We start from the raw sequence: 16,876 nt of genomic DNA, 5'->3' as shown, positions 1-16,876 counted from the left end.
TTCATTTCATGCAATGAACTTATTATTTAGTGTTTATCTCTGTCTCCTTTGAGAGCAGTTAATCTAGAAATAAATAAAGATGTGAAAAAGATGTTTTGTCTGTTTTTTGGTATGGGGATTGTACCTAGGAGTGCTTTACCACTGAGCTACATCCTCGGGCCTTTTCAAATTTATTTTGAGACAGTGTCCCTAAATTGCTAAGGCTGACTTTGAACTTGGTGGTCACCTGCCCCAGCCTCCAAAGTGGCTGGGATTAAAGGCATGTGCACCCACACCAGGCTAGATATGTTGTCTTATAATATTTTCCGCTAGCTTGTTTTACGTCTTACAGTATTAATTTAATTACAGGTATTTCTTTTCCTTAAATACTGATGATTATAGTGTGAAGTCCCAAGGTTCCTTTGTATTCCATCTGAGAACTACCCTTGGTAGTTTTATTTACTTTACATATGCAGATCATTTCTTTTCTTGGCTTAGTGTAAAGCTATAATGAGTTTTTTCACATGACTTATTCTGATTTGTAGTCATATAGAGCTGTATGCCTACTAATATATTGTTTACATTTGTTTTACTTTGGAATCACTGAATACCATGTACTTAGTCTAATTTATTATGTTTCTGAAGTGTTCTCAAAAGTAACTACCAAGCTGTTGTTTTAGGTATGCTTAATGTGTTTACAACATTTAATATGAAGAAAACTGTATTTAGCATCTAATTCTAAAGGGAAAGTAAAACTGTTTGAATTTTATACCCTGAAATGTAATTGTATTAAGTGAACAAATTATTTTTTCCAGGCAGACTCCAGGTTAAAAGCGCTTAATGCAACATTCAGAGTGAAAAACCCAGACAAGTAAGGTTTTGTTTTAATAACAATTAAATGTTGTTTTGAATGGTGCCTATCCGTCTATTTAATTTTTCATTTCTGAATGTATGCACTTCATTTGCCAAATATTCTTAGTGGTACTTCACAAATTTCTTTTTAAGTCTAAAACTGATTTTGAAATTTGGTATCTTAATTGGATTTAAGCTTATAAATAACTGAAGTTTAAAAAAATTAAACCACTGCTTTTTTCCTAGAAAGATTTATTAAATGTTGAAGGTATCAAAAAATGATGAAAGTGATTTTAATTTCATAATTTTTCTTTGTATGACTTTGCTTGTCAAATATGCAGAGCTTAAAAAATTATGTTGTATATTTAAAAATAAAATACCTACTGTATGCCAAGAAAATTTGATAGATAAATGCATTTTAGCATAATTTTATGCAGATTTTCATTTGATAAATACTTGACTTTATTAATATCAGTTTGTAAGTGTATTCCTACATTAAAGGAAATCAGTGTATTCAGAAATGACTTCTTAGGATAAGACCTAGATTTGGTTTTGGTTTGGCTCATTCTCTAAATTTTGTGGGTATTTCAAGATCTTCATTATATGGTCCTTTACCTGGCAGTTTGGTTCAGTTATAGGAGCTTTTCAGTTAGAAACGCCTAGACAGATGAGGCCTTTCCATTTACAGCAACCAAGTTTATGAAGTCTGTTAGAATTTCTTTAGAGTCCTTCAGCTTTAATTTCCCTGTAGTATAAATTCTTATCAAAAATATGCAAAAGTCTTTTTGCATTTTTTGATGATATGTCATGCAGCTTTATAAACCATGACATTAACAGTAATGCCTCTGGTTTTTAATATGAATTTTGAATATAAAATATAAATGAATATTATTATTATTTTTTGCAGTGCTGTGGTTTGAACTCATGGCATCACATATTCTAGTGTTACACATTCTTGCCCTAAAAAAAATATTTTTAAAGTTTTAGTAACTAGGAAGTTGTGGTAACCACTGAAGGTTTTTTTGTTTTATTTTGCTTTATTTAAAAATAAAACTTGTGTTGTTGCATACACCTGTAATCCCAGTGACTGTGGAGGCTGAGGCAGGAAGATTGTGAGTTCAAAGCCAGCCTCAGCAACTTAGTGAGGTGCTGAGCAACTCAGTGAGACCTTGTCTCTAATAAAATACAAAATAGGGCTGGGGATGTGGCTCAGTGATTAAGTGCCTCTGCGTTTAATCCCCAGTACCAAAAATAAATAAATAAATAAAATAATAATTAATAAAACTTTTATTTTTTAGAACAATTTTAGATTTACAGCAAAATTGAGCAGAAAGCACATCCTCAGCACCTCCCCCTCACCAGAGAACTATGTTTATTACAGTAAATGAATCTACATTGACACAGCATTATTACTGGAAGTCATCATTTACGTGAAGATTCACATTTGCTGTTGTATATTTGCTGTTATACATTTTAGGAGTTTGGGATGACACTACTATAGTATCATACAAAATAGTTTTATTGTCTTGAAAATTCTCTGTGCAACCCCTGTTCTTCCTTTTATTTCTCTAGCATGAGCCTCCATTGATCTTTTTACAGTTTTCATAATTTTTGTTTTTCAGCATGTTTATGTCATATTTGAAATTGACCTATTTGATTTAATAATATGCATTTAATGTTCCCTGAAGTTTTTAATACTTGCATGGTATATAAGAAGTATCCTCTTAACGAAGAACTAAAATTATAAATCACCCCCCCCCCCAAAAAAAAAAAGTTTTGGAAAACTTAAGCTACGTTTGGTGGATGTACATTCATTAGAAAATCATGTAGCTGATATTATTTCTTGTTTGTTAGTATAATATTAATATTTTGATTAGTATTTTCTAAACTTTAATGGTTTATTTTTTATGAGGTGCTGAGGATCGAACCCAGTGCTTCACATGTGCTAGGCAAGTGCTCTACCACTGAGCCATAACCCCAATCCCTTCTGTCTCTCTCTTTTTTTGGGGGGTGTTTCAGGGATTGAATTCTGAGGCACTCGACCACTGAGCCACATTCCCAGCCCTATTTTTTGTATTTTATTTAGAGACAGGGTCTACACTGAGTTATTTAGAGCCTCACTTTTTGCTGAGGCTGGCCTTGAACTCATGATCCTCCAGCCTCAGCCTCCCGAGCCATTGGGATTATAGGCGTGCTATACTGCACCCAGCCCTTCTCTCTTTTTGAGGTTACCTGAATTGCTAAATTTTACTCTTTTGTACGTAGAATTTTAAATGTAATATGACCAGTATTATCAAGGCAGTTTTTGCTCCTATATTGTTAAAGTGTAAAATCAGTGTATTAGTAATAAAATTTATTGGCCTCAAATCCTAGATAGGAGAATTGTCTACATCAGTTATTGTTATAACCATTCTTTTTTAAAAAAAATATCTTTAGCTGTAGTTGGATATAATGACTTTAGTTTATTTATTTTTCAATATGGTGCTGACAGTTGAACCCAGTGCCTCACTGATGCTAGGCAATCACTCCAACACTGAACCACAACCCCAGTAGTTGTTATAACCATTCTTAATATATAGATATCTTTTCTAGGTCTAGTTGACACAGTAGATTATCATTGGTGCTATTGTTAGAAGAGTATATGTCTTCAAAACAGTTTTATTCTATCCTTTCATAAAATCTAGAACACCAGAATGATTGTTTCACAGAGTTATTTCCAAAATGATTCTTTAGTACTTGTTTCCTGCATGTTTGTGTTTCCGCAAACAAGATTGTTAGGAAAAGTGAGAAGGAGAACCTGGGGCCTTCTACTTGTATGTGGACTTAAGAGCTCAGTGTCTTGGATTGCATCAATTGCATAAAGAAGTGCATCCAAGTTTTTTTGTTTGTTTTTGTTTTTTCTGTTTTTGGTACTGGGGATTGAACCAAGTGGTGCTTAACACTGAGCCACATCCCCAGCCTGTTTTAGTTTTTGAGACAGTGTCTTACTAAGTTGTTCAGGGCCTGACTACATTGCTGAGGCCGGCTTTGAACTTAAAATCCTCCTGCCTTAGCCTCCCAAGCTGCTGGAATTACAGGCATGTGCCACTGCTCCTGGCCAAGTTTTATTTTTATGTCCACTTCTAGAGTTTCTTATATTGTGTTGAAAATAACCTAAACCCATTAAAACAAAATCCAGATGACAGACAAACCAGATGAAAGAAGTAACATGTCATTTATATAGGTTTTTTTTTGGTTTAATTAATTAGTTTATTTATTTAGGTACCAGGGATTGAACCCAGGGCAGGAGTGCTTAACCAGTAAGCCACATCCCCAACCCATTTATGTATTCATTCATCCTTTAATTATTTATTCATTTATTATTTTGAGATAGGGTCTCACTAAGTTGCTCAGGGCCTCACAGAATCTCTAAGGCTGGCCACAAACTAGTGATCCTCCTATCTCAGCCTGCCTAGTTGCTAGAATTACAGGCATGTGACACCATTCCCAGCTTACATAGTTTTAAAAATCTACTGTTTATTGTAGAAGCAGTGTAACCTCTCATGTCATGTGCTACCATGCCCAGTAGAAATTTCATTGACTATAGCTTTAGTTGCCAGTTTTTCTTGGCTAAAAATTAATAAAAGAAAATCCATATGACCCCAATGAAATAATTTATAAAATTAGTTTTCTTCTTTTAGAAGAAAGCCAAAGGATGGGGATGTAGCTCAGTGGTAGAAAACTTAAATAGCATGCACAAGGCCTTGGGTTCAATCCCCAGCACCACCACAAAAGAAAAAAAGCCAGGCCATGCAGTAACATAATTAAGGTTAAAATTTGCTTGGTTTATTCCTTGAGTTTCAAACTGTCAGAATAGATCACTTTCCTATGCTGAGTTTGAGAGCAAGAAGGATGGATACAGGAAGAAATTTATCTAGTGAGTTTTCAAGGGGTTCAAGGTACCATATTAGGAACTCCCACAGATAGGCAGCAAGGCAGGACCTGGAAGTGCAGAAACTGGAAAAGTGGGAGGAGACTGACAAATTTATTGTTTTTCATAGTCACTCAGACTTTCAGAATTCATTGAGTTCATTTTCTTTGGGGATTTATGTAATAGTTGATGGTATAAGTTGTAAAGACGTGTAAGAAAATCTGTATGGTTTGATGTACTTTCAGTAGAGTAGGGTGGAAAAAATGAAAGCCATATGAAAATATGAAAGCAATATGAAGTAGACAAGTTAGACTCCGCACTGTATTTATACCATCTAACTTTGAAATTGAAGAGTGGTGTTCAGAAAAAGCCTTGATGGAGGTTATTTCTAAGGTGAATCTTGAGTAATGAATGAGATTTGTTTGAGACACCTGTCCAGGCTTAGATGGGGAGATGACTACAAGCAAGTAAAAGCAGACTTTGGAGAATAAAGGGAAATATAGAGCCTATAGTTGTGGTGGAACTGTTTTGAAGAGAAGAGAAACTAAGGTTAGTTGAGGCTTTGAGGTACATTAAGTGTAGACAACCTCAAACTTACAGTCTTACTAGAATCTGCATTTACTTGTTGATTTTTACATGCCTTACAGGTAGGGATTTTAGACATTTAGTGTTTTGGGAGGGAAGTTTTATATCATCATCTCCCCAGTCTGGACTCTTTGTTAACTCCTTCCTTTCCAAGGAAATTACAGCATTTTGACATTATTATATATGCTTTTTACTCCTTAATTTTTCTCTGAGAACAGCTAATCATTTAGGGTAGAAGAGTCTAGCAGACACTGCTAAATTTTGACTTTGGCAAAGAACTTAAACTCTCTTTTCTGTGAAATTCATTTCTTTTTCCTTTTTTCTTCTAGCAGTATTGGAGTTAGGGCCAGTGTCTGTCACTCTACCACTGAGCTACATCTCCAGCCCTTCTCATCTTTTATTTTGAGACAAAATCTAAGTTCTTGAGCTGGCCTTGAACTTTGGATCCTTTTGTCTGAGCCTCCCCAAGCAGCTGTGCCTGGCCCATTCCTTTATTTCTTAAATACACAGTGTTATCTAAAGTCAGTGGATTTTTCAGTTTTCACTTTAGGTCTTCTGATTTCCCAATGAGAGATTTTTCCAAAGATGCACATTTCATCCCTGTCACCAACATTTTTATCCCTGTCACCAACATTTTAACCCTGACTTTCTTGCAATATGATCCCTTGATGATGCTGTTACTTCCCTCTCTGGCTAGCTGGCTATTTCAGAGAGACTAGGTGCCATAGTGCAAGCAAGTGTAGCTAGGTGCCATAGTGCAAGCCTGTAATCCCAAACTTGCTAGCTCTTTTATTCTTGGATTATTTTCTTAGCTGAAGTACACTGCCTTGAGAGAAGTTAAAAGTGGTGGAAGTGTGTTGTCTAATATCCTTAACTTTGCTGGCTGCCTCTTTTTTTAGATGAACCACAGTTAACTGTATGCACAAGGTTAGTGAAAAGCCACATTAAGGAGTTTGGGCTTTGTTTCAGGATCATGGCTGATCTTTGCAGCAGAAAGAAACCTGCTAAAAGGCGGAGGAGTATGTAGGTTTGGACTCTAGGACTACCATCCAAGCAGAGTGGTTTATGAGAAGCCTAGGATCCCAATCAGGAGGATAGTATGAGAATTCCAGATGAGAAGTGATGATGCTAATTTGAATCTAGGTTATTGGCAGGAAAAAATAGAGCAATATGAGTGGATTTGAACAGTATTTAGGAGGTATAATTAACAGACTGGGTGATTAGTAAAAACCTGGGTGAAGCAGAGGGAAAGAAACCCAGGTCTCACTCTTTTAGAACATAGAAGAGAGTTGAGGATATAGGAAAAAATAGGTTGAGCTTTGGACATATAAGCAGTATAAGCAGGTACAAACAGGTCTGCTAATCAATTGGCTTAATAGATGTGTAGAAGACAGATTTGGACTGGAGATAGAAATTAGAATTTAGTGGTTGGGGTTGTGGCTCAGTGGTAGAGCCCTTGCCTAGCATGTGTGAGGCACTAGGTTCGATCCTCAGCACCACATAAAAAGATAAACTAATAAATAAAGTTTTTTTAAAAAAAGAAATTGGAATATAACAGTATGTTGATCATAGTGAATTACAAGTCATGTAAAAAAATATGTAGATTGAAAGATTGAGTGGAAGATGGCTAAGAACCTAGCGCTTGACCCTAAAGAATGCCAACACCATAAGGGTGTTTTCCAAAATAAGGGGTCACCAGCATCTGAATCCAGTGGTGGTTTGTTATAAACTCAGATCTCTAAGTGAGAGCAAGTCCTGAGTGTACAGTTGTAATACTCACTCCAACTAAAATACCTCAACATAAATTTAGATACATTTTAGAAATTCTTCACACACTGAAGTTGAAGATGTTAGAGAGGGGTGAAAGAGAGTGAGTACTACAGTAAAAACTTCAGGAGTAAGAGGAAAATCATGAGGAAATGGCAATGCTGTCAAGGGAACAAATTTTCAAGATGAAGGTAATATCAGTTGTTATATGACCAAGAGAATCAAGTAAGAGGGGACTGAAATGCTTCATTGAATTTTGACAACATGACAATACATGTTGACTTTGTGAAGAATATTATAGTTTTAAAGGGAAAAGCCATATTCTTTTTTTTTTTTTTAAAGAGAGAGTGAGAGAGACAGAGAGAGAGAGTTTTTTTTTTTTAATATTTATTTTTTAGTTTTCGGCGGACACAACATCTTTGTTTGTATGTGGTGCTGAGGATCGAACCTGGGCCGCACACATGCCAGGCGAGCGCGCTACCGCTTGAGCCACATCCCCAGCCCGGAAAAGCCATATTCTAACAGACCAAGAAGTAAATGGGAAGGGAAGTAGTGGTTATTGCTAGGGAGATGCTTGCTGAGAGTTCACCTAGAAAGCAGTGTATGTTGAGAGGGTGTTAATAGTTGGGTGTGTGGTCAAGGAGTGTGTGTTTATTTTAATCCAAGAAGATCTGAGTTAATTGGCATGCTAAGGAGAAGAAAGCGGTGCTAGAGAGAGGAAGTTGGGAAATAGGAACATTTCCTGTTTCAAGCTGAAGTAGAATCTCAAGTGCAGGATAGGAAGAGATTCTAGATGAAAGGAAAAATTGATGTAGATTTGAGAAAGTTTTCTCAAAAAGTTGGCAGGAGGTGAAGGTGGGAGCTGTTCCATCTGATGATGTCTAGTTTATCTATGAAGCTTGGTTGTTTGGAAAGTGACAAGTGGTATATCAAAGAGTTTCAGATCTTTATGGAGAATGTCTGATAATAGAATAAGGAAACAAGGGTTACTGAGAAGCATTTTAAGCTTGATATTAGAGACCACAATTTATGGTTACTTATCTTTTTTTCAAATTTTTTTTAGTCGTAGACGGACACAATACCTTTATTTTATTTTATTTATTTATTTTTTATGTGGTGCTGGGGATTGAACCCAGTGCCTCTCTCATGCCAGGCAAGTGCTCTACCACTGAGCTACAACCCCAGTCCCTATGGTTAAGTCTTAAGATTTTTTTTTTTTAATCACCATAAATATTTTGCTTTTTTTTTTTTAAGTTATTTTTTCTACTGACGAATTTAATCTCAACCCCTTGATGTAAATTCTAAAGTATGGCATCTTTTCTTGGCTTTCAAACTGTCAAAAGAAAGTGTTATTTAACTGTAGAGTTTTTGTATTTATATTATTATGTAAGTGTTCAGGGCTAGTATATATATGGTTATATAGAACCAGTTTTATTATTCTTAGGAACTGCCATTTTATATTTCAGCCTTAGACTGCTTGTTTTCATGAGAAGAATGATGTTTTATTTATTTCCTGTTTTAGGAGATTTACTGAACTGAAACACTACAGTGATGAACTACAGTCGGTCATCTCACATCTTCTTCGAGTCAGAGCTGTAAGTGGACCTAGAGCTTTTTCCATTTATAAGGAAGATCCTTGTCATTTAATCATCATCTTTTAAGTTATAGGTGGTATTTCTGATGAATAACTGATTTTTACATTCCTATGTAGTATATTCATTATGCAAGCTGCATTTTTTAAAGAAATGCAAAATGTTTTCTGTCATTAACAACTTGAAGAATTTCAGCCCTCGAATAGTATAGTTGTTTTGACATCTTGTCAAAAGGCCTGTCATTTCAGTGCATGTTGAATATAATTAAGTGTAGAATTTTAGATGTATATATAATAATATAATTATGCTTCCAGGTATTTTTCCCCCCTCTTGAAGGTCAGGGCTAGTATATATATGGTTTATATATATAATAGTTTATGGATGTTAGACTATCCTGTGTCTGGGCTCTTAAATTCTACTAAATACATTTATTGGGACAGTAGTTCGCCATGACAAAGAAACTAGAAATTAAGGAATAATCATTGTATTTAGCCATATAGTTTGGTTATAGTAGACATGGGGAAGAATGCTTTTCAGTATTTTAAAATGCCTGGAAAATGTTATGTCATCCATTCTTGTCCTTAGGGTAACCTAGAGGGTATCTTAGAACTTCATTCTGTCAGTGGCTTTGAAAGAGACTGGGTGGTTACCAGATCTAGGATGTCATCCTGTGCTGATTATACTCCCCTTCAGATGAAATGTATTGTCTGGGATTTACTTTACCAGAGTCCACTGATGATTCACGAGTGGAGAGTTGGGGGCACTTTTAGATGAAACTAGATTGATCATATATATCATAATTGTTGAAGCTGAGTGTTAGAAAGTGGAGGAAAATTCTTTTGTTCTCTATGAGAAATGGAGTTATATCCTTTTGTACTCTGTACTTTCTGTATGTTTAAAGGTTTCTGTAATAGTATAGAAAAATAAACTAAAGGCAGAATATCTTTCCGAAGATCCTCATATTGGCTGATCAAATGTTAAAACATTTAGAGTATCATTTCCTTGTCATTCTATTATTGCTATTGTCCTTGTGGCAACACTGTCTGACATTGTATTACTTTAATGATCGTTAATGATTTTCCCCACTAATGTATTTGAATTCCATAAGAGCCGATACTTTGTTTTCTTACTGCTAAATCCCTGGAATATTGTCTGACACATAGACTTAAAATATACTGAATGAATATATAAATGTGTAGGCTGACAATTTTATGTGATCTAAAAAAAGTAATAAGTTGCTTTTAAATATTTAATTTTAACTAACCAAGAGGATCTGGTTGGTCATATATATGTGATATGATCCTTCAAAGTGACTTTGTCACAAGGAGTTTGTAATAGGCAAGTAAGAGAATTCTGGGTTTATATATTTATCCTATACTTTAAGAAAACATGCTTCAGAAACTATTGACATGAAAGACAGTGTGAGATCTTGAGAGGAAAGGCAGCACTTGATTTTTTAATAAGTGAGAGAAATATCAATGAAAAATACATGATGCCTTCCAAATAGCTTAGGTTTTAACACAGTATTCCAAAATTTGGAGAAAGGACTTTTAGACATGGACAATAAGAGAAAAATGACATGAAGTTAAAAACGGACATTAATGCCCTTCACTGACAGAAGCTTGCACACCATTCAGAAAGCACCACCAGGACCTTTTCATAAGAGCCATAGTGTCAAGTGTAGAAGAAGGTGTTGATGGTATATGAGATAGAAGATGAATTAGTAATAGATGAAGAGAAAATAGAATTATTGACTACTTTTTTTGGTCAAGAAATCTTTTGAAACTCAGGTAAAAATATGTTACAGATAGATCAGAGTTAAATATTTAAGAAGTCAAAATAGAACAACCAGAAAGGTCAGTTGACCGTGAACTAAGAAGGTCTGAATTTGAAACTGGTCTTTGCCATTTACTGTATCCGTAGGCAAATCCAGTAACCTTTGAGAGTTTGTTCTCATTGCTGGAAAATGAGAATAAAACCTGCCTGGTGCATAGCAGCTACTAAATTTTTGCTACCTGAATACATGCCTTACAGAATTGGGAGGCAAAAGTCAGAACTGTGCTTTATGAACTAAAGTAAAAGGACAATAATACCAATATCTAACATTTATCACTGTGTACGTAAGCCATGGTACTCAAGCATAATAATATCCTTACTTAATTCTCCCAATAGTCCTTGGAAGGTAGTACTGTTATTATTCCCATTTTACAGATTAGGAAAGAGGCAAATGAAGTTAAATAACTTGCCCAATATCTCACAGTAAATATACATATGGAACCAGAATTTAGACAAATAATATATTGACCAAGGATGTGAATTGAAGTAGCATAAGAGAAGAGAACTCACACCTATTGAGTCATCTGCTTGTTGCCAGAACCTGACAAACATTATTTAAGCTTTATAAAGTCAATGATGAAGGTCATTTCCACATCTCATAAAGGAAGATAAAATACAGAGGCTTGGAGTATTGTAATAAACTCTCCAAAGTTGAACTTGCATATGGCTGACTCCAGGTTTTTTATTTCTTGCTACCCTGTGCTACCTCTTTAGGGGAAATCAAATTTAAAAGGGAGGGAGATGTTTAACTTTGCTAATATTTTCATAATTTAAGATACAATCATTGAGATACTATTTAATGTTACTTTTTAGCCAATTATAAAGAAGGTAATATCTAATGTTTTGAAATGCTTCCTGATGATGGAAATATAAAGTGTTACAGCTCTTTTGGAAACCGTTTTGGCAGCAGGTATCAGGAGTCTTTAAATTTCATAATCTTGGGAGAGAGAGCAAGTGAGGAAGATTACCTCTAGATAAGGAATAGGGGTGGGAGGGAAAAGGAGGGAGAAGGGGAATAGCATGGATGGTGAAAGGAGACTCTCATCATTATACAAAATACATATATGAAGATGCGAATTTTGGGTCAACATACCTTATCAGAGATATGATAAATTGTGGTATAAAGGTGTATTAAGAATTGCAATGCATAAATAAATAAATAAATAAATTTTTAAAAATAAATTTCATAATCTTAAACTTCTTAGGAGAATCAAGGGGGAAGAAAGCTATATGTGTTCAGATTTTTAAAGTAACATCATATACTAACATGTCATAGAGCTTTGTCTTTTTTTTAATATTTATTTTTTAAGTGTGGATGGATACAACACAATGTCTTTATTTTTATGTGGTGCTGAGAATCGAACCCGGGTCCCGCCCATGCTAGGGGAGTGTTCTACCGCTTAGCCACAATCCCAGCCCCAAGCTTTGTCTTTTTGAATATTAAATCACCTACTACTAAACTTTAGTGAAGGACAAAGAAGGTATTCCCAATTGAGGAAGGATAATCAGATGAAGCTGTCATATTTCTTTTGTCACAGGATTTGCTATGTGTCACTTCTCTCCTGACAATTTTCTGATGATTAGTTTTTTAAAAGAAAGACTTTTCAACAAAATTAATCTGAAGAGCAGTCTGGATTAAATCATTTCCCCTAGCACCAGTTTTTTGATTATCAACAACCATTGAATCAGTTCGGTTTCAGGTTTTAATCATTCATGTTTTACTTCTTGGACATTTTTGTCTTTCCTTTTCTCTAAAATTGATAATTTTTTTTGTCTTAAGTTTGTAGTTTTTCTTAGTTTTATCTTCTTAATGCCTAATGATCTATAGATTCACTTTATGTTTTAGTTGGCTAGAACAATTTATTTCCATCTTTGAAGAATTCATACCAGAAACATTGTTGGTCCAATAACAACTGCAGAGTGTTTGTTGCCTTGTTCATGGGTAGAGTAGCTTCCACATAAGTGGTCACTCATATCTTTGAGGTAGATAGACTTTCCTCTTTGGGTCACACCCTGTGGACCTGTATACACAGAGCTCTAGTTGCATGATAGAACCTTCTTTTGCATCAGCTCCAGGAGTGATTTACTTTAAGAAACAACCATTCACACCTGGGATTCACAAAATTTTTCTTTGAACATTATTGTGGATCTGCACTGTGCACTTACTTAGGTTGCTTAAAAGTACCTATTTATAAAGTTCTTTCTCTTCCATGTTTAATATCTTGAAATGACAGAATGACTGTCAGCTTTTAGGAAGATACTTCAATGTCTGAAAGTGCAAAGATGTAGAAAAGTTAGTGGTGTAAAATTGCATTATCTATCATTTATTCTTTGGAGTATTAGTACTGTAAGATGTTCCCTACAGCAAATCATCTCTGTCTTGTATAGTCATTATTCATATATGATGTTAAAGATGTAAAAAGTTGGGCTGGGGTTGTAGCTCAGTGGTAGAGTGCTTGCCTAGCACATGTGAGACACTGGGTTTAATTCTCAGCACCACATATAAATAAATAAAATGAAGGTTCATCAACAATTAAAACAAAAATTTTAAATAAATAAATTAAATAAAGGTATTATGTCCATCTACAAATAAATATATCTTAAAATTTAAAAAATCTGAAAAGTCCTATAGGCAAAGAACCTGTTTTACTTTATTACCTCAGTGTTTCCCAAACTTACTTTCTGATGGAATCACTTCAAAAGGGAAGGGAGAGAGTCAGATTTAACAATATAGAGTACCCAAAAAATAAACTGGGATGTGATATCTCAGAGAGATCAGTTTTGAGATCTGAGGACAATGTCGAAGTGTTTCATGTAGAATGAGGAGTATGAGCTTTGTCATGAAAGCTGAGTCTAGTGTAGGGATCAGCAAACTTATTTTGCAGACAGGCTGGTAAATATTTATGGCTTTCTTGGCTATTTCACCTTATCACATCTCTTCAGCTGTGCTGTGAAAGCAGCCATAGATGTGCTAACATGAGTGAGCATGACTATTGCAGTAATACTTGATTTACAAAAATAAGCAGTGGACTTGTAGCATGTTGACCCCTTCTCTGTGGGTGTATGTCCTTCAAAGCAGGCCAAGTACAGAAGCAAAACCTTTTATGATCCTCTTAACACCTACACCTATATTTTACAATGGTGTTTCTTTCACTTTAAGCTGAAGTCTTGAAATGGTTAAGATCTGCTGTACAGTTAATAACTAAATTCTGAAACTACTTGTGTTTGAATAAGGAGTCAAGTAGCTCACTTAATCCTCTGAACTTACATTTAGAAACTATAGGGGCTGGGGATGTGGCTCAAGTGGTAGCGCGCTCGCCTGGCATGCGTGCGGCCCGGGTTCGATCCTCAGCACCACATACAAATGAAGATGTTGTGTCCGCCGAAAACCAAAAAATAAATATTAAAAAAAAAAAAAAAAGAAACTATATACCAAAACTTTTTTTTTAGGATTTTATATAGGATTGCCATTTGGTCTTCCAGTTCATGTGTGTAATACTTTTGAAGATGATAAACTGAAACATTTACCACATGATATTTTGTTTTGTCTTTTGTAAAATTTATGTGACTGTCTAGGCAGTGTACATTTCATCTTGGTGATCTATATTGTAATTCTGTTGATATTAAAATATCTAATATGTTTGTCAGTTGGAAGTTATCTTTTGACAAAAGCCTCATAGAAGTATATCAGCATTTATGTATAAAACTGTGGATCAGTAGAACTGAACATATGTATTTCGTTTCCCTAAGGATTCCACTTTGGGGACTTTATCATAAGGAAACAATCTAAAGGAAAAACACTTATTTTCAGAGATGCTTATTACAACATCTTAAAAAATATTTTTAGTAGTCAATGGTCCTTTATTTTATTTATTTAGATGCGGCGCTGAGGTTCCAACCCTGTGCCTCACACATGCCAGGCAAGTGCTCTACCAGTGAACCATTACTCCAGCCCATATTACAACATTATAATTCTGAAAAAAATTCAGATAACTAAATACCCAACAAGGTTATCCAAAAAAGAAAGTTTGTATATACTGTTCAGTGGAATTTTATGCAGCTCTTTCAAGTGTTATTTGTTAAAAATAATGTTAACCTTCTAGATAAAAATATTACCACTCTTGCTATAGAAGATTTAAAGGTAGCAATTAAAAACTACACAATATAAATATAAAGATACAATACAATACAAATATAAAGAATTACTGAGGCAGGGGCTGGGGTTGTGGCTCAGTGGTAGAGCGCTTGCCTAGCACACATGAGGCACTGGGTTCAATCCTCAGCACCACATAAAAATAAAAAAAATAAAGGTATTGGGTCCATCTATAACTGAAACAAAAAAATAAAAATTAAAAAGAAATAAATTACTGAGGCATAATATAATTATGGTAGGGCAGCACTAGTTCTATTTTAGAGTTTTTTATGATTGATTTTTTGAGATTATATGTTTCTTTTTCTCTATTTTTCAAGTTTATTATACAAAACAGAGTTTTTGTTGTTTTTTTGTGGGGGGGCTTTTGATTTTTTGAGGATGATTTTTTTTTATTAAAGTGAACTGTGTATAACTTTGACCTGATAGCAATTTCTGTTAAATATTGGTTTCAGAGAGTAGCAGATCGACTCTATGGTGTATATAAAGTACATGGGAATTATGGACGAGTTTTCAGGTAAGTATTATATAAAAATTTAAAATAAGCAGTTATACTTTTTCTAAAAAAATCTATGATGTAAAATCTGAAGATTTTATGAGTCTGGAAAGTAGACCTTTTTTTGCTTAACCACTGAGTCATATCCCCGGCCTTATTAAAACTTTTTTATTTGAAACAGGTTCTTGCTAAATTGCTGGGGCTGGCCTTGAATTTTTGATCCTCCTGCTTCAGCCTCCCAAACTGTTGGGATCACAAACATCCATCACCACACCTAGCAGTGTGACATATTTTATTGAAGAAAGGCTATTGGCATTGTAAAAATATAAACTTTTTTTGGTTTGTTTTTGGTACTGGGAATTGAACCCAGGGGCTCTTAACTGTTGAGCCATTTTGAGACAGGGTCTTGCCAAGTTGCTTAGGGCCTCACTAAGTTGCTGAGACTGGTCCTTTGACTCAGCCTCCTCAATTGCTTTTAGATTTAGGTACATGAGTCATTTCTGATTTTATTATATTTCCAAACCATAACTCCAGTTAAGCCTGGTAACAGTGGTTATTTAAAAACTAACAGATGGCTGGGCATGGTGTTGTACACCTGTAATCCAAGTTACTTGGGAGGTTGAAACAAAAGGATTACAAGTTTGAGGCCAGCCTAGGAAATATAATAAGACCCTTTCTCAAAACAAAATATTAAAAGAAAGGGCTGGAGATGTGGCTCATTGATAAGAGTGCCTTTGGGTTCAATACTCAGTATTTGAAAAAGATAAAAATCAGCCGATTAAGATCTCTTGAGGGGCTGGGGTTGTGGTTCAGTGCGTGTGAGGCCCTGGGTTCAATCCTCAGCAGAGCATTAAAAATAAATAAATAAATAAATAAAGGTATTGTGTCCAACTACAACTAAAAAACAAAATTTTTTTAAAAAAAGATCAGACCATCTCAAAAGTGGCACATTTATTATAATTAATAGATGAACTTGTATTAGAGAGGCAAGAATGTAAAATGCCCATTCTGCTTTAGTAGATTTGGAGTGAGTCCTGTGGTTTTATGTTTCTAGCAAACTTCCAGTTTTTTGCTAAACCAGTTTGAGTAGCAAAGGTCTAGACCTTGAGGGGAAAAGTCTTCATTTTGATCATTCTGATACCTACCAGAGGTTTGTATGTAGAACTTAGTAAATATTTCTTTTCTCAAATGTATTAGTTCATAATTGGTTCATTTTACCTGCAACTATAAATGTTAAGTATTTATCAAGCACTAAACTATTTAATAGGAATAAGAAAAAATTTAACTAAGTCTTGCCCTCCTCACACTAAGTTTTAGTCTTATTTAGGAATCAAAAGAATTAAATTCTTTTATGTTCATCTTGAGGTGGTACCAATAACAAAATGCTAAAAATTAGATAAATACCTATGGGACATTCAGTAGATAATCATCTGGATGGTCCATTATTTCCATTAACATGATTGAATGGTTACATTGATGTGATCACCATGGTATACATTCGGCTAGTTGCACTTGATGTCTTCCCAAACTCTCAGATTTTATTTTCCTTGAAAAGATGTAGTGTTTCAGTGAGGTTTTTCATCGCTATGACCAAAAGACCTGATAAGAGCAATTGGAGGAAGAAAAGTTTAATTGGGGGCTCATAATTTTAGAAGTCTCAGTCCATAGATAGCCAGCTACTTTGCTGTGGTTCCAAGGTAAGCAGAACA

The 16,876-nt window shown here is 34.7% G+C and overlaps 1 protein-coding gene across 1 annotated transcript in view; it reads left to right on the top strand.

Moving 5' to 3' along the window:
* The window catches only part of Snx4 (sorting nexin 4), a 65,733-nt gene that overhangs the window by 31,452 nt on the left and 17,405 nt on the right, over positions 1-16,876 (top strand). The window contains exons 6-8 of the mRNA XM_027936136.2: positions 795-850; positions 8,616-8,688; positions 15,127-15,188. Coding sequence (XP_027791937.1) covers positions 795-850; positions 8,616-8,688; positions 15,127-15,188 — 191 coding nt within the window. The remainder of the gene's footprint in view (positions 1-794; positions 851-8,615; positions 8,689-15,126; positions 15,189-16,876) is intronic.

This window comes from Marmota flaviventris, chromosome 8 (assembly GCF_047511675.1).
Source record: "Marmota flaviventris isolate mMarFla1 chromosome 8, mMarFla1.hap1, whole genome shotgun sequence".
NCBI lineage: Eukaryota > Metazoa > Chordata > Mammalia > Rodentia > Sciuridae > Marmota > Marmota flaviventris.
This window is presented reverse-complemented; position numbering and strand designations above follow the sequence as displayed.